This window comes from Bos javanicus, chromosome 6 (assembly GCF_032452875.1).
Source record: "Bos javanicus breed banteng chromosome 6, ARS-OSU_banteng_1.0, whole genome shotgun sequence".
Lineage (NCBI taxonomy): Eukaryota > Metazoa > Chordata > Mammalia > Artiodactyla > Bovidae > Bos > Bos javanicus.
This window is the reverse complement of record NC_083873.1, coordinates 56,917,317-56,943,208: the sequence shown is the minus strand read 5'-3', so window position 1 is coordinate 56,943,208 and position 25,892 is coordinate 56,917,317. Positions and strand designations below refer to the sequence as shown.

General features: G+C 42.1%; 1 protein-coding gene across 1 annotated transcript in view; it reads right to left on the bottom strand.

Annotated features, from left to right (window-relative positions):
* NWD2 (NACHT and WD repeat domain containing 2) overlaps window positions 1-14,838 on the bottom strand; it is a 133,753-nt gene extending 118,915 nt beyond the window's left edge. The window contains exon 1 of the mRNA XM_061419889.1: window positions 13,528-14,838. Within this exon, the coding sequence (XP_061275873.1) occupies window positions 13,528-13,678 (151 nt within the window). The 5' untranslated portion in view covers window positions 13,679-14,838. The remainder of the gene's footprint in view (window positions 1-13,527) is intronic.
* Between the last annotated feature and the right edge of the window lie 11,054 nt (window positions 14,839-25,892).

Genomic DNA, 25,892 nt, shown 5'->3' with positions numbered 1-25,892 from the left:
GTGCTACCACTCACTTGTCTTAAGGGATCTCTCCAAGGAGGTCGCACAGAGTCGGACACGACTGAAGCGACGTAGCAGCAGCAGCCAAGGAGGTCTGTGTGTGCTCAGTCTTGTCCAATTCTTTGTGACCCCATGGATTGTTGTCTGAAAGACTCTTCTATCTATGGGATTTTCCAAGTAAGAATACTGGAGTGGGTTGCTATTTCCTTCTCCAAGGGATCCTCCCAATCCAGGAATGAAACCTGTGTCTCCTGCGTCTTCTGTATTGGCAGGCAGATTCTTTACCACTGAACAACTTGGGAAGCCTCCAAGGGTGACTGGGGTCTAAAGAACTGGTGCTTCAAGAGACAGAAAATAAAGGGGCCAGTTTCTAAGAGCCTGGACTCAGAAACTGGCACTGTGCCATTTCTTCTGCACCCTGTTGGTCAAAAACAGCGTCTAGATTCAGAGAGAAGTCCATTTCCCACCTGTGAAGGGGAGGTATGCCAAAAAACTGGGAGACCCATGTGACAAGAACCTCGCAGCCTCACCCTTTATAAGATTCCTAATTCAGAGTAATTTCATTAAATTATGAAATTTGTATTTTACAAAGGCTCTCATCCCCCTTGAGTTTGCAGATACATACTTACAGATGGTAGCTTCTCAGAGGTGGGAGCCTCTGGATCTGTCTACATTTCTCCTACATGTTCCTTTTTATTGTTATCATAATTGATACTCTACATAGATTATTTGGGCTTCTGAACATCTTTTCAGCGTTCTCATCATGTGCAAATGGACCAGTTTCCCCGCTGGGCCCTCCACTCCAGTTCAGAGGTCTCTTTCTTAGATTAGATACATCCTGGCTTTTCCCTTTTAACTAAATTTGACCAGCTCATGCTTGACTGGGATATCAGATATGACAGTTTGATTCCAATTATTCCAACTGACCTTTGCACGCAAACATCCCCCTCACAGTGCTCCTATTCCTGACAGTTGTGGTGGTCCTGCCTCCTAGATGGATGAGCCTAAAGAATAAAGGGAGCAGTATGGACCTCTTACTTCCTTTGTAACTCTGCACACCAACCAGTTCGGAGTCTGGTCTATGCAATGCCTAGCCAATAAATATTTCAGCTGATGCTCAGAATAAAATCTGAAGGAAATATACTCAGTGACAAGAAACCCTCTGAATGACACGATACATAATGGATCAGATTAAGCATTATGAAGGACACCCTTTCAATTTTGTGATTTCATTTCTGAGTTAGATTCTGTAATCACTCTTGGAATAAGACACCTGACATCTGGGCTTTGCTCTCTGTTTTAAGTGTACCCATGTCAAAGCTTTAAAATACTCTGGAATGAAAATGAGATTCAAGGAAGTATTTCCTTGGAAGTGGGTATTATTCCCTTTGAATTGGATCCACAGCTGCAATTTTTTTAATCCTTTCATTAACTCAGTATTCAGTTCAGTAGCTCAGTTGTGTCCGACTCTTTGTGACCCCATGGACTGCAGCACACCAACTCCCAAAGTTTACTCACGTCCATTGAGTCAGTGATGCCATCCAACCATCTCAACCTCTGTTGTCACCTTCAATCTTTCCCAGCATCAGGGTCTTTTCCAATGAGTCAGTTCTTCGCATCAGGTGGCCAAAGTATTGGAGTTTCAACTTCAACATCAGTCCTTCCATTTCCTTTAGGATGCACTGGTTGGATCTCCTTGCAGTCCAAGGGACTCTCAAGAGTCTTCTCCAACACCACAGTTCAAAAGCATCAATTCTTCAGTGCTCAGCTCTCTTTATACTCCAACTCTCACATCCATACATGACCACTAGAAAAACCATAGCCTTGACTAGACGTACCTTTGTTGACAAAGTAATGTCTCTGCTTTTGAATATGCTGCCTAGGTTGGTGATAACTTTCTTTCCAAGGAGTAAGCGTCTTTTAATTTCATGGCTGCAGTGACCATCTGCAGTGATTTTGGAGCCCCAAAAAACAAAGTCAGCCACTGTTTCCCCATCTATTTGCCATGAAGTGAAGGGACCAGATGCCATGATCCTAATTTTCTGAATGTTGAGCTTTAAGCCGACTTTTTCAACTCTCTTCTTTGAGTTTCATCAAGAGGCTCTTTAGTTCTTCACTTTCTGCCATAAGGGTGGTGTCATCTGCATATCTGAGGTTATTGATATTTCTCCTGGCAATCTTGATTCCAGTATTATACAAATTGTTTTCCTAACTATATAATAGCCAACATACTTTAATTTGTAGAATGAATTCTGTTTAATTGCAGCAAAATTATGATATAAGCTAAATCCCTGAAGTGATAGCTATCTTTAAATCAATATCACCTCACTTTTAGATTGTACGTAACTCAACACCTAGGATCTTTGTGAGCCATCTACCACAAGACTTACTTTTATTTAAATCATATGACCATTAACAAAAAGACTTACAAGAATCTGAGTTGAAAAGACTGGCCAGCATACTTTGTCATACCCAATTACTTTGTAGCTGAATTCCTGCTACTCTGTAGGAATTTCAACATTAACCATTTTCAAAGGTGTTTGTGAGTTTGCACTTTTTCTTTTTAGTTGTGTATTGTGGCATATCAATGTATCCCAAAACTTAGTGATTTAAAACAAACTATTTCTAGACAGATAAAGTGACTTTTTCCAAAGCCTTGCTAAGCACTTACCCTATGAAAGTATTCTGATATGCATATTTGCATGTAATTGCTTCTTTTACATTTAAGATATGTAACACCCTATTGTTCACTGTCTTCTCTTCTATTAAGATATTTCACAGTGATATAATTTGGGCTATGCCAAACTAGATATCCAATTTAAATGGTTCTGGGTAACTGAAGGCTTTCATCATGTATGAATGCTGAAGTGGAAATAAGTGAATATCTGTGTTAGGCAAGAAGCCTTTCTTCTCCTAACTGGAAGTTTCTTCTGGAGTGGAAGGCTCCTGGCCTCTCTTTTCTGTCTCATTTACCCTCCCCAGAGCTCAGGTGGGAAGTTAGAAGGTGACTTATTTGACTGGAAAATGTAGGAAGAATAAAGCAGGCAAGCTTAACCCACCTGCTCACCCCTCTCATTGGGGAATGGACCTGTTTGTCCTCGGAGAGCGTGGGTATGCGCCAGGCTTCAGGTTCTATGAAGCAGACCACCCCCCCCCCCCGCCTTGCCCCCCACACCAGTTTTGGAATGGAAGATTGTCCAATTCTTGTATTTAGTGTTAGGAGGTACAAAAATGCTCTGCGTTATCTTTATCACCAGCAGTGGTGATAATTTATCTCCTATCTGCATAGCCTTTGGTCTTTTTTCCCCTCATTTCAGAATCTGCAAGGTTTTAGAAGGGTGGAATTTACAGACTCACTGTCCAGCCTTAACAAATCATCATCATCACAACAATTATCATTATTAGCAATGCTTGTTGAGCATTTGCTATGTTTCAGGTTATGAATTTACTACATTTTCATGTATTATGTCATTTAATACAGTTATGTCAAAGACATAACTGGGGGTTTCCGCAGCTTTTATAGTTGGCCATCATGAAAACCTCTCCTGCCTACATGCACATGTCTCTCCTGACATCATGAGATGGAGTCTACTTCCTAAGACTTTTTTAAGATCCCTTTGACTCTGGTCTTACCTTAATGACTCACACAGATGGGATGCAGGTACAGAGATGTTCTGGGACTTCCAAGCCCGGGCCTGAAGAGGCCTGGTAGCTTCCACTTCCTTTCTCTGGGAAAGCAATCCCTACAATGAATCCAAATGATGAGAAAAAGCTGGAGTGAGCAAGCCCTCATGGAGGAGCACAGAGGAGCCAGATGCAGGAGGGAGAAATGGTAAATCGCTGGTTTAAGTCACTGAATTTTGGGGCGAGTTGGTACACAGGCATGTATGCTAAGTCACTTCAGTTGTGTCTGACTTTGTGATCCTATGGACCGTAACCTGTCAGGCTCCTCTGTCCATGGGACTCTCCAGACAAGAATACTGGAGTGGGTTGCTGTGTCATCCTCCATGGGATCTTCTGGACCCAGGGATCGAACCCACGTCTCTTATGTCTTCTGCACTGGTAGGCAGGTTCTGTACCACTAGTGCCATCTGGGAAGCCTCTGGTTGATACACAGCAATAGACAACTGAAACAAAATACGAACTTGCAGAAAATCTTTAAAATGGCAATTAACATCACTGCTATGGTGTTACAAGAGTTTTAAAAAATCAGTAGATGATTTATTGGGCTTCCCAGGTGGCTCAGGGGTAAAGAATCCACCTGCAATGCAAGAGACTCCGGTTTGATCCCTGATTCAGGAAGATCTCCTGGAGGAGGGTATGGCAACCCACTCCAGTATTCTTACCTGGATAATCCCACAGACAGAGGAGCCTGGCAGGCTACAGTCCACAGGGCCACAAAAAGTCAGATAAGACTGAAGTGGCTGAATATGCACGCAGCATGCACAGATGATTTGTTAAACCATAAAGTCATAATCTATTTGTATACAGAGTACCTATACGGCCCAATATTGGAGTGGATTGCCATTCCCTTCTGCAGAGAATCTTCCCGACCCAGGGATGGAACCTGGGTCTCCTGCATTGAAGGCAGATTCTTCACTGTCTGAGCCACCAAGAAGTCCTATTAAATCATAAAATCATGGTCTATTTGTATACAGAGTACCTATATGGCCCAAGTCACACTTTCCATTCAGTGTCATTCTAAATGAGCCACTTTCAAAGGACAAAAAATACCATCACCTCAATACATCAGCTCCACTCTTATTCAAAAGGAGAAAAGCTCTTTGTGGAATAATCAAGATTATCCCTCTTTATTCCCTGTAGAGATCTCCCACCTCTTTGCCTCAGGTTCAATTATCCTGTAGAAGTTTCTACATCCTGGTTCTACTCCTTCCTCTGGAGAGCCCTCCCAAACCCTCACTCTTGAGCCCCAAGCTGGCTTACTCCTCAGTGTCTTTTCACTTCTCTGCTCATATTTTAGCTCTGTGCTCATCACATATATTTTTATCATTCACGTAAATTCTGTGAGAGCAGAGACCTGGCCTGTTTTGTTACTGTTGTATTCTTAGCACCAGAACAGCACCCATAGGGAGTGGGTGCTCTGTGAACACCTACTGGCTGTGGAAGCAAAAGAGTGCATGTAACTGCTTCTTGCCAGATACTGTTTCTTGGGGTTGAGGATCCATTACCACGCCTTTCACCCTCTCCCTTGGGGCACAGTGGCTGGAAGCCTAGAGGTTCCTGGTCACACCTGCTGCCAGGGTCCACAGGTAATCCCGCTCGGCCAGGAGGACACATCTGTGTGAGATCTGGAGGGCTAGGGAAGCCAAGAGGTTCTTCTGTCACCAGCTGTGGTGGCTGACATGCAGGTTCAGCAGATAAGGGTACTTGGAGAAACCAGCCAGCTTCCCAGTCTCCAGCGGTGTAGACTGGCAGTGGCTTCTACATTCTCCTGTCCTCTGGGTGACAGCTTTGGCAATGTGACCTAAATGCCCAATAGTGCCCCTGACTTTCACTTCTCTGACCCTCACAATGTTTGGGGGGAAACATCTAGTTCCTGAACATATCTGGAATGCTCTTCATTTTTACTGCTGAGTTCTGACTGATGCCTCGGCAGATGGCATTCCTTAATTCCTTGTTCCTCTCGGCACCTCCATACCCACACGGTATCTGGATCACAGTGGAAACTTAAAGAGAATAACAGCAAATAATGCTTAACAAGTGTCCAGCACTGTTCTAAGTGAGTTACATCTATTAGCTTATTTCAACTACTCAATAACCCTCTTAGGCAGAGTTCTCTTTCAGAGATTATGAAACTGAGAACAAAGACGTTAAACAACTTGCTTAAGAAATCACTTCATTAAATGGTGCATTGAGGAAGGGTAAATCCCAGCTAGTCTGGCTCTCAAGTCTGTTATTGTTGTTTAGTCCTAAGTCATATCCAACTTTTGTGACCCCATGGACTATAGCCCACCAGGCTCCTCTGTCCATGGGAATTCCGAGGCAAGAATACTGGAGTAGGTTGCCACTTCCACCTCTAAAGTATCCTCCCAGCCCAGGGACTGAACCCCCATCTCCTACATGGCAGGTGGATTCTTTACCACTAAGCCATCTGTAGTCTCTCCTGCCTGAAAAATGTTTGCTGAAGGACCAGAAGATTCAACTATTAAAATTTTAGAACTCATTTATTATAAACATCTTGTGTGCATTTATTGTAAAATAGCAGTTTGCAATATTCTCATTTAAGACTCTTAATTTTGAAAGATGTTTCAGCCTATCAAAAGCGTGTATGTGTGTATATATAACACACTTCTTATTGTGCCTAACTGTATTTTTTTCAATAACTCATAAAACAATGAAAAAATTATGGAGCTTGGAAATTAGCATTGTAGGAAAAGAAAGAAGAACCATGGTGAAGAATATTCACAAATTTCTTGTGGTTTTCTTGATGCATATCTTTCTGCCTCTTGTCTGAGAACACAAGTTAAGGTCAATGGCCACTGGCTGCAGCAACTGTAGGGAATAGATCTCTTGTTATTTTGACTTCTGCCAACTGGAGAATAAGGTTTCCTATATAAGATTCCAAAGGAATGGGGAAGAGGGCTCTGTGGCGAAGAATCCACCTACCGATACAGAGACATGAGTTCGATCCCTGATCCTGGAAGATTCCACATGCTCTGGAAGAACTAAGCCCATGCACCAAACTACTGAAATGCACAATTAATGAGCCCAGGTGTTGCAAGTGCTGAAGCCCAAACACCCTAGAGCCCATGCTCTGCAACAAGAGACGCCACCACCATGAGAGGCCCGCACATCACAACTAGAGAGGAGTCCCTACTCACCCCAGCTAGAGAAAATCCCGTGCAGCAGTGAAGACCCAGCATAGCCAAAAATAAATAAATAAAATTATTTTTTAAAAAGAAATGGAGAAGAGAGTCAGGAAAGATGCAAAGACAAGTCAAGTAAAAAACCTAAGTGGGGATGGGCTCAGGTTCTTATCATTAACATTGTGTACAACCTTCAAAGATGATCTGTGTTTGTGTGGGAGTGGGGGGATGAACAAAAAAAAGGTGCTAGAGATAGCTCTGTCTCCACTGCAGATGTCTCTTGACACACAGAGGGATCCACTAGTAGCCCTGAATAGGGCTGACATTTATCCCTCGGGGAGAAGTGTCTTTATCTGATGGCTGCATTTGGAAGGAAAATTTGGGCACAGATAACCCAGCCCCTTCTTTCTCTCTTGTAAGCAAACCTGTCATTCTCAGCTCCTCCATATCATACATTTTAAGGGGTCAGCTCTGTCCATGATGGGGGAGGGGAGAGTCTGGTCTGTCCATCGCTGTAGTGACTTACTTAGTCTGTACAGTTCAGAGGCTCAGTACTGGGAAACCCACTTGCCTAAAGTTAAAAGCTATATTTCCCAATAAAGATCCACAGCCCTTATTTGAAATGACAAAATCCCCCAAGAATCGAAAACAAAATTTTCCTTAATTCATTTGGCAGCAAAACCTGAAGTGACCTGACTCCTGGTGGCAAAACCCAACCTTATGAAGATGAAGCCACTTATAGTCCTTATTACCCTTCTTAGAGCTTTGTGTCCAATATAGTAGCCAATAGCCACAAGAGTCTATTCAAATTTAAGTCAGTTACTATGAAATGACATTAAAAATTCAGACTCTTAATCATACTAGCCAAGTTTCAAAAGCTCAATAGCCATATGTAACTCGTGCTCGCACATAGGATAATACAGATAAGACCCTCAGCATTGCAGAAAGTTCTACGGTATAGCACTTAGTCATGTTTTCTTATAAACACATTCGTATCTGGTTATAGGATATTAGTAACAATATATGTACCATTTTTGCCCTAAATCTAAAAAATGTGGAATTGTAAAATCACATCTGGCTCAAAGGATCACAGATAAGGAGCATTGGCCTGCTTCAGCTTTTATTAGTAACAAAGGCAAGTTTTTGGTTTTTCTTCAGCTTTACATTTTATGTATTATTGACTAAGGGCTGTGTCTCCCAAAATTCACATGTTGAAGTCCTAACCCCCAATATGATGATATTTTGGGGTGAAGCCTTTGTGAGATAATTAGATGAGGTCATAAGATGGGATTCTTAGCCTTAGAAAAAGAGACATAAAAGTTCTCTTTCTACCATATGAGGACAAGGCACACACTGGAGAGAGAAAGCCACAAGCCAGGGGACACCAAGGATTGGCATGAAAGTAGAAAGAGGCAGAGAAAGGTTCTTCCCCAGAGCCTTCCCGTGGGAGCACAGCCCTGCCAACAGCTTGATTTCAGGCTCCAGACTTCAGAATCATAAGACTGTAGATTTGTGTTATTTAAAGCCCAATCTGCGGTAATTTGTTACGGCAACCCTAGGAAATTAAGAGACCTCTGGCACCAACAAGTGGTGTGCTGCTGTAACAAATATCTAAGAATGGAGAAGCAACTCTGGAACAGGGTAGAAGCTGGAAGAGTTTTGAGGTGTGCACTAGAAAAAGCCAAGAATGCCATGAGGGACTGATAAAGGGGACTCTGGTGAGGCTCAGAAAAAGGAGAGTTGGAGTGACAGCTATTCAGAGAACACATAAATAATCATCACCAGACTATGGATGACAAAGGCCTTCAAAGGCCTTCTTGGGAGGATACAGAAATGAGGAACAAGTTTTGGGCAATGGAGGAAAAGTTATTGTTATAGCAAAGAACTTGGCTGAACAATATTCTAGTGTTTTGTGGAAGACAAAGTAGAACCAATGAAAGTAGAACCAATGAAACAGATAGTTAGCTAAGGAGATTTTTAAGAAAGTTTTGCAGGAGTACCTTGGTTTGTTTATAGTAAAATGAGAAAGAGATGAACTAAAGAACTAATTTTGTTAAGTAAAAGGGAATCAGAACTTGATGATCTTGAAAGCTCTCAGCCTATCCATATTGCAAAAATATGTGGAGGTATGCTCTGAAAAGCACAGTAAGGGTGTGGTCACACAACCATTTGGTAAAGAAATGAGGATGGGTGTGAACCATGGGCCCCTCCCCTGGCAGAAGCATGGCCAGTGTGAACTGGTGGAGACAGGATGACAGAAAGGAAAGCTGTCAGACCTACAGGACTGGACCACAGGGCTTCTGCCTGTGAACATGGGTTATTCTTCGAGACAGAGGAAGAATGACCCCAAAGATTCAGAGAGCATCAGGGCTGCTTCCTTGGTTTCAAAGCTGAGGGATGGCATCACCTGGAGTTCAATAGGAGAGGTGGCCTCTGCCTAAAGCCTTGGGGGCAGGGCCTCCTGGGACTTTGGTGGGTGACTCCTTCCTTGCAGACATAAGAGGAGAGACAAACACTCTAGTGGGTCCAGAAGGCAAAGCATCAATCCAAAAAGGAATATTCTAGAGCCGCAAGACCTAATGGTATTTGCCTTGCTGGTTTTTTTTTTTTTTTTTTTTAGTTTGACATTTTAGTTCCTCATTTTTATGGTTTTCTCTGACCCTAAGCTTTTTTTTTTTTTAATTTTATTTTTAAACTTTACAATATTGTATTAGTTTTGCCAAATATGGAAATGAATCCGCCACAGGTATACCTGTGTTCCCCATCCTGAACCCTCCGCCGTCCTCCCTCCCCATACCATCCCTCTGGGTCGTCCCAGTGCACCAGCCCCAAGCATCCAGTATCGTGCATTGAACCTGGACTGGCGACTTGTTTCATACATGATATTATACATGTTTCAATGCTATTCTCCCAAATCTCCCCACCCTCTCCCTCTCCCACAGAGTCCATAAGACTGATCTATACATCAGTGTCTCTTTTGCTGTCTCATACACAGGGTTATTGTTACCATCTTTCTAAATTCCATATATATGCATTAGTATACTGTATTGGTGTTTTTCTTTCTGGCTTACTTCACTCTGTATAATAGGTTCCTTTGGACTTGCATGGAACCCTTCGTCCCTTCTTTCCTACTGCTCTAGTTTCTCCCTTCTGGAATGAGAAACTATATTCTACACCTGGCTCCTCATTGTGTATTTGGAAGCACATAACTCATCTAACAGCTTCACAGCTGGAGGGGAATTTTGTTTCAGGATGAATCCTATCTGGAGTCTCACCCACAAATCATTTAGATGAGACTTTGGACTTTAGAGTTAATGCTACTGTTTGCAGCTTTGGGATGGAATAATGTACTTGGCATGCAAAGAGGACATGAATTTGAGGGATCGGGGCAAAGACTTGAATGTTTGTCCCCACCCTTCCCCCCAGTTCATATGGTGAAGCCCTGACCCCCAATTTGATATCTGGAAGTGAGGCCTTTGGGAGGTAATCAGGTTTAGCTCAGATCATGAAAGTGGGGTCCCCAATATGAGATTAATGTCCTTGTATGAAAAGGAGCCTTGGGTAAGACTTGAAGCAGAGAAGAGGAGTATTATTTAACAGGCCTCTCAAATTTCAATCATAGGGAGAGAGCTGTGAAGGCTCCTCTTCTCCACATCTTCATGGACAATTCAATCCAGAATAATCACACTGGAGAATTTTTATGTTTTAGAATCACTGTTCCAAGGAGGTATAAGTGCCATTCTGGCAGAGAGACAGTGACTAAATGACTAGAAAAATTCTAAGGATTAATAAAGATGCCACAGATGGGACAGCTACATTGGTGGGAGGTGGGACTAGATGAGATCCAAAACCCATCCACGTAGGAGAATTGGGGACAGTTACAGCCTCCCTCATGCTGGTTCTTACCCAGTGTCTATCATATGGTGAGAACAAGTCAGATGTAGATATACTTCTGAACAGGAATATGTCCATTAGAATTAAAAAAATCTTGAAATTTCCTTGAATGCTTGTAAAGCTACCTTTTCATGGGGGTACAGTGGGTCAGGGCAACCATGGTCCCTTCCTGCTATTCAGCTTCTTGGGGCTGTCAGGCTTCAAGAGGAAGACCAGAATTACTGACTACAGCCAGCTGATTTTCTTGTTCATATGAGTGTAGATATTTATAGAAATTGGACACGAATCTAGGCTGGGCCAAAGAGTACCCTGCAGGCTTTGGCTTATTTCATTCTGCTAGTTTAACCTGGTGCCTCTGTTTTCTCATCTGTAAAATAGGAAGAACACCCTCTTGTCCACCATCCTTTGATGGTGTTTGAGAGCAAAACCTGAATGAGCCAATCTATGTTCTAAAGACATGTATTATTTTAAGTACTGATAGGGAAATGCCACACAAGCCTTGTAAAGCAATCAAAGGGAGACCCTTGCTGGATTCTTAAACTGCTATGAGCTCACAGACAAGCTTTTATCTAGAGCATAAATTGGATTTCCGCTGGTAAAGGAAAGCATGAGATAATATTCTCTGTCTTAATTTGACAGTGGAGAGGCTCTTGAGTATTGGCCAACAATCTAATATTGGATCACACCAAAACACAACCATTTGCTTCCTGAGTCATATCCATAAAGATCTTGCAGTAAAGTGCTGTCTTGGACAGAGCATTTACGGAGATTGCAAAGCCTCATGTTCAGGCTCTTAAAAAAAAAAAAAAAAACCCACCTCCATCTTTTCTATTTAATATACCCTGGGCTCTCCTTTTGGGATAAAACTTGAAGTCCTACCGCTATTGCAATTTCTCAGGGTAAGATTCACATTTCTGGTCTTGTAAGATAAATGTGCAAGTTGCCCAGCTCAGTGACCAGAAGGCAAGATCCACCCCTCCCTCTTGTTTGCTGTCCTAAGATTAATACACACTAAAGTTTCTATTTCAAGAAACTTCAAAATTAACAGAATCATGTGTACAGGCTTAAGAAAAATAGCATTAATGGTGACTATTAATTCGATATTAATCTTATTTGATAAAAATTCACTATCACTGTTTATCCTAGAATTATTTTTACAAATTTAAAGAAAGGCAAACTACTGATGACATTAACAGACTTTCATTGTACTTTAAAAACAACTTGTTTAAAGAAAAATGTTACTTAGTTGGTTTTACATCAGCACATTTCAACTTGTCTCATGAGTGGCTTTTTTTTTTTTTTAAGCTCAGGAAAATGATATTTTCTCGAAAACTTTAAAAACAACATGGAAACACTTAAGTTGCAGATTTTCTTAGATCCTGCAACAGGTTACACAGCTCCAGTTTTCTCTTTCCAGATTTAAGTAAAAAATCCTGTAAGACATATTTCAAATGACAGGAATTTTAAACAATGTACTGCAGCTGCCCTAAAGCCACCTTAATTATTGAGTTCCGTGAAACACAGTTGTAAACTGATAAACGACCATTCACACCCTCTCTGATGAGTGCACAGCTTTTCTAATACTCATCACTGTGGGTTATCTATATGATTCTTTTCCCAATCCTCTTTTCATAATTCGGACTTCACCCGAAATTGCTTCTAGTGTTTTTTGAAACAACTTTTTTGAAAGATATTTTTTATTGGTCCTCTGAATGCTTTTCACAAGCAACCAGAGTCTTGGGCTTTCACAAATGATGATTCTATCCAATGACTGAATAACTTTTTTTTTCCTCTTTACTTGTCAGACCCAAGGCTTGATAGAGTGCAGCAAAAGTAAGTTTCCGATAACAAACGTCTATTTAAGTCTTCTATAATCTCATCTTAGGGTCAAACATTTAGTTTTCTAGAAAAGAGCAAGTTACAGTTTAATCTGGTCCAAGTCAAATGCATCCTACCTTTTCTTCACTTACTGAGAATAAAAGTTAACATTTAGGACTGAGAACAGAAAGGCACAGAATGAGCAGGAGCGAGAAACTGACGACGCAGGGCTCAGTCGCTGTGGCTCGTGAATGTAATAAATCAACAAGTTTTCATTTAACAGCTACCAGGTGCCCAGACCTTAGCAGGAACACGACTGAGAAGGCCAAGTTCTAGACCGGGACGATCCAGCCTAAGAGCCAGCCATAGAGATGAGCTCATCCTGAACGCTCCACCTTGAAACCAGCGCCGGGCTGAGCGCCAGCCTGTTTTCGGGACCGCACAGCACATTTCCCCAAGATCTCCGCAGATCTTGGGTTCGCCAGGGTCTCCTCTGACCCTCAAGACCAAAGGCACCACTAGCACACCGGCAGGAGGCGAGGCTCAGAGAATCCTATGCTCCCACTTCGCCTCGGCCTTAACAAGTGGCCGAGGGTGCCCCCATTCAGGAATCTGTCGCGGGGCCGAGAAAATTTATTTGCGTTTATAACCTCAGAGAAGAAACCGCTGAAGGGAAGAAATACGAGGTGGGGGTGGGGTGGCAGGATGAAGCTTCCAGAAGCGTCTGTTAATTTCTCCGATATTTCTTAGACCGACCGGCAGAAATAATGCAGGGGGCGAGAAATGGACACCCCAGGCAAAGTCAGCAAGCAGAAGAAACGAGCAAGGGAAGGAGAAAAGTGATTCTAATGAAATTCCCACGCGCTCAGGGCAGCCTCGGTGTGGTCCAGAGGCAGGGAGCGCGGGGGACGCCCGGTGTACCCGCTTGTGCCCTGGCACTTTCTCGGCTCCCGCCGCGCAGACGGACAAGAGCAAGCGAGGGACATACCTTCGGGGTTGGCGCTGATGAAGACCCGGACGCTACGGCCGGCTGGCACGAGGTGAGAAGGCAGGGCGGTGAGGTTCCCGGAGAAAGCCGCCCGCCGGAGCGCAGAGTCCCGGGGACAGGGCAGCTTGGTGCCCGCGCCGGCCGGCCACATTGCCCTTAGGGAGGAATAGATGCCGACTCCTGCTCTCGGGTTCCTGCCCGCGGCTCCGCGGAACGGCTAGGTAGATTCCCGCAGGCGGCGCCGCTCAGAGCCGCTCCGAACCCGAGGGGCCGCGGGAGAGCTCCGTGGCGCACACCACCGGCCGGCGGAGAGAGGCCATATGGACCCTCTGGCTCCTCTCGCCGCCTCCTCCGGCCCCTCTGGGCGTTCGCCTTGCTCGCTGCCCCGGCTTAGCGCAGTAGCAGGAGGGAGCTGGAGGTCAGCGTGGCGGCGGCTACGCGCGCGGCGCCCCTTTGCGCCGGGAAGCGCCCGCGCCGGTCGCCGAGCCCGCGGCCATCTCCCCGCCCGCGCCCGTTGCAGGAGGAGGGGGCGGACAACGCGGCCGGGATGGAGCCGGCAAGTAGAGCGGACCAAACTTTATCTACAAAAGGCGTCTGGAGTTTACCGCCAGCTGCCTCCGGCGGGGCGCAGGAACATCCTGCGACTTAATTAAAGGGCGGCTGGGGCGCCGGGGGTCTCGGGCCGCTAGGGATCTCCCGAGCTTCTCTGAAGGCGAGCCCGGGCGCTCCTAGCTGCCTGCTCAGTGGAGGACGAGAAATTAGCTCAGGGTTTCTGCTACTCCTCCTCTAACTCTACTAGAGGTCAAACAAGCTCTGAGCATCTTCAAAAACGCACGCGTGCTGGTGTCTGCGCGTTTTTGCCTAAGTGCTGGGAATTTCGCCTCAAAGTTAGACGCACCGCGGAGCCCGGACCTCCAGGGTCCTAAGCACCAAAACTTGGGACCGTCTGGGGTGTCCTGGAGGGAGTATCACCGTCGCCCTTTTTATTGGCGCAGGTGGCCGCGTCCTGCCGCTCCGCTCGCTCCCCTCGCGCAGCAGAGCGGGGGTTCTTATAGCAAAGCAGCGCTGCTCACGTGCTCCTCGCCGCGTGGTCACGGAACCCTTCCTCGAGCTGATCTCCGCGGGGAGTCCTCCCGAGGTCTCTAAGGCTCCAGGGGGGTCCTTCCTGCCCCCGCCCCGGCGCATTCCCGGGCCATTCCTCCAGAGCCGAGGCTCCGGGACCCGCCGGAAGGGAGGCTGGATGCCGGGAGTCCCGCGCGGCATGGCGCGCGCCTGGGCACCGCAGGCTAGTGCGGACTCCGGGGAGCGCCTCCCAGCGCAACGTCCCGCAAAGTGCAGGTGGCCGCAGATTGGCGCAAGGTGCGAGAGATCAGAGTTGGCATAGGGCAGCTTTTCCAAGTCCGTGCAGAGCGTGAGTTGGGTTTACCTGAAGCGGATCTAACACGGCCAGAGCGGTTGCGGGGCTGTAAACCAGGGGTCGGGACGTGAGGTGGACAGTGCAAGGGATGACATGGGATGCAAAGGGACTGAACCTAAAATTGCCATCTCTGGGCCACACTCCACTGCACCTTCAAAATACTGCAAATCCCAGGGCACGCAGGAAGTGGGATTGTGAGGTGGGGTAAGGGAGGAGGGTGTTTTGGAACCTTAACTGGAGTTTGGTCTCCAAACCCCTGATGTTGAGCTTTAAGGCAGGAACAACTGTGTTTTAGAGAGGAAGAACAGCTTTTCCAAATCTTTGAGATTGTGGAGGGGGCGGGTGGGCACGGGGTGAAGACAGCCTCAGCTGCCAGTTTTAGCCTTTGGCCTGGGGCTTCTGCTGTAGGCAGCTCCTGACATGCACTTCTGGCCCCTGCTGGTGGCAGTGAAGTCCTACGCACCGCTGCCTTTTGTTACCCCCACCGCAGCACCAACACACACTTTCGGGGTAACCATTTTGAAGAATTGTGTCTCTAGGTTTTTAAGGCTGCCTCTTCAGTACTGAGAACCCGAGGGCAGACAGCAGTTCTTACTTTGTAATAATTTGATGAAACCAATAAAGAGACCTTGAACATGCCCACGTATTCATTCAACTGATTTCCATTTAGCAATTTATCTCCTTCCTCTCTCCAGCGTCATTACTCCCAGGTGGGGACATTCTCCAGCAGGAAGGGGAACTGTCTGAAAGCTCTCCTGATGTCCCAGGAGGTTTGGACTGGGCTCTCTGGAAGAGGTTATGAATATAGTATGTCTATTACAGTATCATTCTTTATGAATATACAGTATTTGTTGCTGGAGCCAGGACCACTTCATGCCACGTCTCCATGTTGTTTTATGGTGCAGAGTTGCCAGATTGTCGAGGACCTACCTGCCTCCCTTTCTTTCTCACTGCCCCCCTCCCCATTTTGTGGTTTCTCTCTTAAAAATCAAATTAGTGTTTGTGTCTTCTGACCTTTGTTTCAGATCTCAGAGTATTTCATTTTCATAGGATGACTTTGAGAGTTTTGGCAGCCTCTGTAACCTAATTAACTGTTCTAGACAGGCCGAAGTTTAGCATCTGCCAGTGTCACTGCAGACCGAGGATGCAGAGGAGAGAGAATTTAACAGTATCTATGGGGCCAAGCTTCAGAAAGCTCCCGGCACAGTACAGCCAGCTTTGCATTAGGTAGAGCAGGCTGCTGTCTTGGGTTATTCGGGAGGTTTCTACATGAGGATACATGACCTCCCTGCCACATACACACAGACAGGCACACCCATTTACTTCTTCCATCCTGTCTCTTGCTAACATCGGGTAGCCTAAAACAAGAGATTCATTCATTAGCATGCAGATGGCATAAGGGAAGGCATGGTGCTAACACTTTGTTATGAATTAACTAGATATATTTCCCACCCTGTGGAACTAACTGTAGGCTATGGAAGTGGATAGTGGGGAAGGCGAGAAACTGGAAAGGCAAGGGAATGGGTGGGCATCAATGTGGAAAGCAGGTCCTGACTTACAGTGTCGAGATTGCTTTATCTGTTTAAAACACTTTACAAACATGTTATTATTACTCCCATTTTACATACACAAAAGAAACCCAAGTCTCAAAAAGGAGAAATGACTTGTCCAAGGTCATGTACTAGTTAATGCCCAGGCTGGAATCCAGGCTTTGGGGCCCTATCTCAGTAGTCTTTGCAGTACACCACCTCTGTTTTCTAATTTTGCCCAGGTCTGGTCCTGGCTGACATCTTTAGTAACCTGAACAATAGATGGTCAGGCCTGTGTTCACAGGTGTGGAAGACTGGTTATTATAGACCAAAATAGGAAAGAAGGTCTGCCGTAAGATCTCACAAGACTAGACACTTCCAGCTTTTATCTGTTGATCTGTTGATCTTCCAGCTGTTGATCTGATGACAAAGACTTCTAGATTCCTTGTTGTCTTTAGGTCCTGTTTTTTCCTCATAAGACCACAGGTAAACTCATATCATCCCTGAAGCTGGCTGGAGCATGTGGAAGAGCACCTGGAAATAGAAACTGGAAAATAAAAGTGGACTCAGGGCCAAACTTGTGATCAGGAAGAGGGATTCCCTTCTCTATCCTCTCACTCACCCCAATTAGCAGACCAGAGGACCACAAAGAGGTTCCTATCTTTATAAAATAGTGATGCCAGCCCTTGATAAAAAAGGGCTGCTCAAAGGTAAAATAACTGCTATGTTTATTCTACTCATAATGCTAGAAGGATTCCTTGTTGTCAAGGAATTCAACTCCTGTCAGTATATAGATGATGCCCCCCCCAAAATAATTTTATAGAACAGGAGAAAAAGAACTACAATAATATTGATATGCTAAACATCTGTAAGCTAGACACTAAGACTCTGTATAAGACTTTTAATGGGTGTCTCATTTCATCCCACTGGATCTGAGGTCTGGCCCAAATACCTCTCTTATCTCTCCACTTGATAACCCTTGTATACCTCTTGTGATGTATGTACAGGTTGCTTGTTCCAAAGTCAATGGTATGCCAAAGTACCTCATCTCCTTCCCTTCCCCATGAAGCCTGGTGGCTTTTCACCCAGCTGCATGGCTGTATCACCTGTTCAGTTTATCTTACTTAGATGATGGGGGTGGTGATTGTAAAGGACATAATCAGAGTCCCTGTGACTGACTCTGACTCAGCAGAAGAAAGATCCAAGTATTTACCTGCTTGTACAACAAATATTCTGGCCTGGATGCTTCTGAGCCAGTGTTCAGCATCTATCCTATTGTGGATAAAAGTGGGAATAGAACTCCTAGTGTTATAAAGATGACCAATAAAACACATACTGTTCTGTTTCATAAAATCTAGCTGTTGAAGCCAACTATGTGTTTTTGTGTGTCTGAAACTTGTAGAAGAGTACATTAAACTTAATGTTACATTAATTGTTCACAGTGGCTCCCTGATAAGGGTGATACATATTTGAATTTCTTTGCTAAAGTGAGAAATGGATTACACAGGGTCATTCAAACAAGGAGTTCATTTTCCAAAGTTCCAGCTCAGGATATCATCCAAACCATCAGGAACCCACTTGTTTACAAAATGGAAATTTTCAGTTTATGTGAGAATTTGTCACCATAATAATTTGCCGACAGAGATGGTTGATTCAGAGGTGTCTGCAGCATGATAGAATTCACAGCAGCTTGGTTTTAAATAAAGTTACACCTTTCTGAAATTGCTATCTGATGTTTTCATGACTCAGAAATTCTAACTTTATATCCACCCCCTTCCAAATCTGTTTAATGTATTTTTTGAGCCTTCTGCTTCTTGCAACCTTCTAAACAATTACATTGTTATGATAGCACAATGCACATCATACAAAGTAGAAGAAAGTAAGTTTCTTAATAAAAATTTATAGATTAGTTTATATTTCTAAATTAAATGTTTTATTTTTGTATTATGATCATCAAATATTTTTCCACCTCATGACATTCTTCTTCCATAATCCATACTTAGAGAATTACTTTTTACAAAGCACTTTCATACCTGTTAACTCATTTTGACTCTAACCCTGTGAGGTAGGTTATGGATAAACTATACTTCTACCTCCTCCCTATTTTTCTAATATGAAAAAGCAGATCAAGCAATTTTAATGGCATGTCGCAGATCACTCAGTTGGTGGCTGGCAAAACCAGTGTCAAAACTAGATCTGTGGACACCAAACTATAGATTAATTATAATATCCCACATGGATACCAACACATAAGATACATTTAGCCAAATTGATGAATATCATTTGCATTTTTAGTTGTTAGAAAAACCAAATAATATAGGGTATAAAACATTCTACTTTGATAGCAATGTTAGCTACATTGCTGATTTACACTAATTTTTATATTTTCACTGAGTCAAAGCTAAACTCCATATCCTTTAATTCTATGAACAGTTTCAAAGATGAGTACAAGAGGCCCAGAGAATTTAAATTGAATGTATTGAATATACATCCAGGAGTGGAATTGCTGGATCATATGATAGTTCTATTTTTAATTTTTGAGGACCCTCCATACTGATTTCCATAAAAGCTGTACCAATATACCTTCCTACCAATAGTGTACAGGGGCTGATTTTTCTCCTCGTCCTGTCAACATTAGTCTTTCATATTTTAAATACCAACCTCCCTAGTAGGTGTGAGTTGATATCTTATTGTAGTTTTGATTCACGTATCCTGGACAGTTAATGATCTTTTCATATATCCACTTGTATGTCTTCTTTGGAGAAATACTGATTCAGTTAGTTGCCTGTGTTTTAATTGGGTTATTATTATTATTGTTTTGCTATTAAGTTGTTTGAGTTTCTTATATATTCGTTGCATTAATTCATTATAAGATATATGGCCTACAAATATTTTCTCCCATTCTGTTGGTTTGCTGATGATTTCCTTTGCTGTGCAAAAGCTTTTTAGTTTGATATAATATCATATGTTTATTTTTGTTTTTGTTGCCTGTGATTTTGGTGTCATATCCAAAAATATCATTGCCAAGTTCAATAGATAAAACAATCCTAACATTCATATAGAAACACAAAAGAGTCCAAAAAGCCAAAGCATTCTTGAGCAAGAAAACAAAGCCCATTTGTTTTTCATTTCATTTGTTTACCTGATTTCAAATTATGTTGCAAAGCAATAGTAATCAAAACAATATATTACTGGCATCAAACAGACCCATCAATCAATGGAACAAAATACAAATAAATCCACGCATACACAGTCAGCTAATCTTCTACAAGGGTGCCAAATGAGGAAAGGATAATTTCCTCAATAAGTATTGTTAGGAAAATTAGATATCCATATGCAGAAGAATGAAAATATGCCCTTATCTTACACCATGAAGAAAAATCAACTCAAAATGGATTAAACTTAAGACTTGAAATTGTAAAAGTCCTAGCAGAAAACAGAGGGAAAAAATGGTTTTAAAAAATGATTTGAACACTATTTGCTAGTTTATGAAGTGCTCAGGGGAGTAAAATTAAAGAGGAAGTTCATAAGTCAAAATAGAATTTTGCCACCTTTTCTGAATAATTGTGTTAATAACATATGATGATAAAATGTACAGACCATAATCCAATATGTGGTCCAATTCAATTCAAATAATAAACTGTCATTTGAAATCAAGTGCTTGCTCTATGAATGGTTTGGGCAGAAAATAATAAATAAGCCATCTGTCCAACACAGAGGTGGAAAACAACAGAACAGGTGCTGATTGGCTTAAGCATATAAGCAGTTTTTTGGATAGTAATAATATTGTTGGAAGGGACGGAGAACTAGGCTTTGGGCCAGGAGAGGTCAGCTCGCTGGATCCACAACCTAAAGTGTCACAAGCACAGACACCTAGGACAGCACGGACTCTGCTGCTGCAGCCTGAACAGTGCTGGGCACCCCTGCCACCATGGGCACCATTCGCTGCATACTACCCCTGGCGCCCTTGACAGCGACACTAAACACTGCCATCACTCTTGCCCTGTAATCTTCACTCTGGATTCTCCTAGGCCAGGAGGCCAGGGAGAGTGACCATCTGTCCTGCATCTTGACTCAGGAAGTGCAGAGTTTTCTGAATACAAGAAGGAGGGTCAGAGGTCAGATAGTTAAAACTCTTACACACCCCACCCCAGCAGTGTACAGTACACTTCCTCTGCTCTTAACATGGCCAGAGTATCTGGAAGATGCAGACAAGGGATGAATTGAATGCTTTTTACATTCCTTGTAATAAAATTAGAATAATGAGGCTCCACCTCTTTAAGACATAGAGAACGTGAAAAAGCTTACCTCTCCTGGACCACAACAGCGACTAAGAAAATGAGCTAAGAAGATCCTCTAAGCAGCCATACTATATGTTAGAATGTTCATATACTGAACACTTACTCATTCCCTTGACTCTTAGGAGATCCCCAGAGGCATTCTGTCAGAGTCTCTTCACATTTACTATATTCACAATTCAAAGAAACGAGGTTTTCCTGGTTGGCAGAACCATAACAGATTCGAGACAATGAATTGGAAGAGGAAGGGTTGCTATCTGGAAATGAGAAATAAACTGTTTATAGCAGAGAATCAGAAAACATGACAGCAGAGGTTATATATATGCACGCGCACACACCCCACTCAGTGATCTAGGGACCACTTAATTTTGGAACATTTGAACTCTGTATGTCTCAAAATATGACAGTGAATGAATAGATCCTGAAATTGAGACAGACTCACTTACGGATATTGCAAGTACTTGGAGATAATTTTCAGCAGCAAAAAACTCAGAGAGTTTAGGCAGAGGCATTTGGCACTTGTGATATCCAGTAGTAAGCATCAGTGGTTGGAGATCAATAGCAAATGAAGAAGCCAGAGATTCAGTCAGATTCTTACTTCCAAGAAAAACGTAGGGCACTTTTACTTAAGTACCTGAAGCAGTGGTGGTAGTGGTAGTAATAACAATAATATCAATAACAGTAATAAAGGAAACACTTCAGTGACTTTCACTGGGCTAGCTAGAGTCTTGTGAGTTTCATAGACATTAACTTATTTAACTCTAAGTTGTCATCCCTGGGAAGAAGGCACTATTATTATTCCCATTTTCCATATGAGTAAATTGAGGCAAGATAACATCAAGGTGCTTGTCTAGATCACCAGGATGTGGTGGGGCATGAACTCTCATGCAGACAGGCTGGCTCCACAATCTGAGTTTCAAACATCATGATATACTCACTCCATCTCTCAATGCTAGATAGTATACCAATACAATTACCCAAGCAAAGGAGAACTAGCTCAAGACAAGGAAAGTTGGATGAAAACTTAGGTTGCAAAATTGGTCTTAAAGGTAAAGGAGGGGAGATATTGTTGGTGAATGTTTACTGCATGTTGCATTCATTACCTTCATTTTCTCATATGGTCTTCAATATACCATATGATGCCATTACTTATTTTACAAAGGCACCATCTGAGGCCTAGGTTAAGCAATGGTTCATCCTCACAGAGCTTATGAGCAATGAAGCTGAGATTCAATGTCCATGCTCTTTCTGCTACTGGGTGACACTGCCTTTAAACAGTGCAAATGCCAGTCATAAGAATGAACTATTAAACTTTACCATTCATATATTCATCCATTTAGTTTATTTGTTCATTTATTCATAAAAAAACACTTGTTAAACACTTTGTTGCTCCAAGGACAAACCTTATTCTCAGGAAGTCCATTTTAGTATGGGACACCAAAATGATGGTGTCTGTGTAGAGCAAGACTCTAAGAACATGAACACCAATCACTTTAGAGGTTTCTTAAACACAAGTAAACCCAATAAGACAAGTAACTACTTGAAAAGACATTAGTTGACACTATAGATAAAAGGACTACATGGAAGCAAAGAGTCAAATGACCAACAATATAAGAGCAAGAATCTAAAAGGCGTTTCATGAGCTCTATTCAAAAAAGTAGTAGACTATAATAGGAGGAAGCAGGTTTTAGAGACAAATTGATAAATGTGGGTTCTAATACTTGCTCCAACATTTAAAAATTGTGGCTATAGCCTAATAAATTTTCCTCTCTAAGCCTGTGTCCATCTCTGTGAAATGAACACGAGTTGCCTACTTTGCTGCGAACAGTAGGCATGTTACAGGACCTAGTACAATGCCTGATACTCAGGAATGGTAACAATTGTTAGAAGCCCAGCTAGTCATAGTTATTGATTTGAAGCAGGTGCCATGACAACAAAACTATGCCAGATTTTAAAAAATGTGTAGATTTAAAAATCCTTATAAATCTAGTAAAATCAAGCAAAACCAAACCAGTCAATTACTACAACTCCACTGAGAAATTTTGGCTGTTTGCATCTTGTTTTGTGTGTTTGGGGATGAGGGTTGTCAGGATACCAGTAGGAATCAAGGACCTTGCATTTTACTGCACTGCAAGCCAGCTGAGATGAGGAAATCTAGCTAAGCCAAAGGCTAGAGTAACATGAAAAAGGAAGAGAAAGACATTGATTCCTGGCTCTATGGCAAAACAGAAAAGAAGATCACAGAATTTCAAAAGTAATCTAGCAATTTAAAAGTGGGAAAGCCATACTGTTTCTGACATTGGGGTCCAAGATCAAAAGAGAGCCAGGAACAAAGTACATAAAGATTCATGCTCAGTAGCTGGTAAATAGCCTTAGCTTGGAGTTGGGGGGCTCTAGGAGTCTGGGTCGATGGAGTGTAGGTACTGCCGAAGGTCTAAATGTGAGCACGGGAGAGGTCTGGGAATGGGCAGCATTAATTACGTCTCAGCTCTGGCACTTGCTGTTTCTTTTCTAGGCTTCTGCAGTAGCCTCCGAATTGATCTTTCTACTTTCATTCTGAAGTCTCCAGTACACCATGTCACAAATATTCTGTTCTTAACTCTTATTTCCTGTCTTCTCTCTACTCTTTATCTACCACTCAACTTTGAGCAAATCAAGGTATAGAACTCAATATTATAGTTTCCGGGACTGAATATCTCTACTTTCACCCTTCAAGGCTTATCATTTCCAAATCATTCTTATAAAAGCCTTCCCTGATTTTGCCAGCTAAATGGAATCCATCTCTATTTTGTTCGTTCTAATGTTTGCATTATTGATATAAAGACAAGGTTACATTGCAATAGCAACCAACCTCAAAAATCTCAGAGATTCTTTTCTTCAGTATCATACCAGAGGTTCTAGATAGGGCAATTAGGAAAATAAAATAAATAAAAGGTGATAAATTAGAAATAAAGAATAAAACTGCTTATATTTGCAGACAACATAATCATCTATGTAGAAAATCCCAAAAAGCTACTAAAAAAATACTAGAACTAATAAATGAATTTATCAGGGTTACAAAAATCAGTTCCACTTCTAAACACTAGCAATGAATAATACAAACAAGAAATTAAGAAAATTTCAATCACAATAGCACCCAAAAGATTAAAATCTTATTAAAAATAAACTTGGGACTTCCCTGGTGGCTCAGACAGTAAACAGTCTGCCTGCAATGTGGGAGACCTTGGTTCTATCCCTGGGTTGGGAAGATCCCTTGGAGAAGGAAATGACAGTCCACTCCAGTATTCTTGCTTGGAAAATCCCATGGATGGAGAAGCCTGGAGGGCTATAGTCCATGGGGTCACAAAGAGTTGGACACAACTGAGCGACTAACACTTTCACTTCACTTTCATTTAGCAAAAGAAGTGCAAGACCAAAACCAAGACATTGTTGAAAAAAATTAAGGAAGATCTAAATAAACAAAGATACTCTATGTTCATAGATCAGAAGATTCAATATTAAGATGGCAATACTCCCCAAATTTATCTACAGATTTAATGCTATCTCCTGAAATTCCAACTCATCTAATTCCTTCTCTCCCTCCCTCTTTATTTCTGCATAATTTCAGCTGAATTTAAAACTCATGGAACTGCAAAACCTCCATGAGTTGAATAAATCCTTAAAAAGGAATGGCAATGTTAAAGGACTTACACCACCAGATTTTAAAGCATGTTACAAAGCTATAGTAACTATGTGTGGTACTGGCATAGAATAGACACATGTAGAACAGGATTAAGAGACCAGGAAGAATTCCTTATATTTATGATCAGTTGCTTTTGGACAAAGGTGCCAATAGGAATCTTTTCAACAAATGGTTCTGGGGCAACTGGATATCAACATGCAAAAGAATGAATTTAGACCTCTGCTTCACTCCTCACATAGAAAGGTACTTGAAATGTGTCATAGATCTAAATGTAAGAGCTAACACTATAAAACTCCTATAAGAAGTTATAGGAGTAAATCTTTGTGACTATGGTTTAGGCAATTCTTTCTTTGATATATCACCTAGAGCACAAATGAATAAAAGAAAAAAAAAAAACATTGGACATTATCAGAATTGAAAACCTATGTCTTGCAAACATGTCATCAAGAAAGTGAAAAGGCAACCCACAGAATGGGAAACAATACTTGCAAATCAAATATTTGATAAGGGACTTGTGAATAATTATATAATGATCTCTTTTAACTCAATAATAAGTAATATACCAGTTATAAAATGATCAATTTAGTAGACACTTCCTCAAAAAAGATTTACAAAAATGATAAATAAATATGTGAAAGGACACACAACATCATTACTCAGTAGGAAAATGCATATCAAAATTGCCGTAGATACCACTTCATACCCACTTGAATGACTATAATAAGAAAAACCGGATAATAGCAGTTGTTGGTAAGGATGTGAAGGACTTGGAAACTTTAAGCATTGCTGATGTGCGCTTAAAATGATGCAGTCACTTTGGAAAGTAGTTTGACAATTCTTCAAAATGTTGAACATACTCATCATAGGATCCAGCAATTCCACTCCTAGAGAAATTCCAAGATAAACAAAAATACGTATCAAAACAAACTTTCACACAGATGTTTTCTAACAGCATTATTCATAAATGCCCATAAGTGGGAATAACCCAAAAGTCTATCGCATGGTGAATGGATGAACAAAATGTAGTACATACATAGAATGTATTCAGCAATAAAAAGGATTATATTACTGAGAGATACTACCATATGGATGAATCTCCAGTAACAAAAGACCACATACTGTTCAAGTCAATTTGTGTGAAATTCCCAGAATAGGTAAATTTATAGGGACAGAAGTAGATTAGTGATTGCCTAGGGCTGAGAAGATGAAGGAGAAATGGAGAGTGACTGCTAATCGGTATGAGATTTCTTATTGATGAACTCTTCTAAATGATGTTGTTCTGATGAAAGTGTTCTAAAATCAGGTCATAGTTATACAAATTTGTAAAATAACTAAGAACTATTGTATACTTTAAACAGAAGGATTTGATGGCATATAAATTATATCTCAATAAAACTGTTTAAAAATCATAGTGGTTTAATACAGCAAAAGTTTCTCAC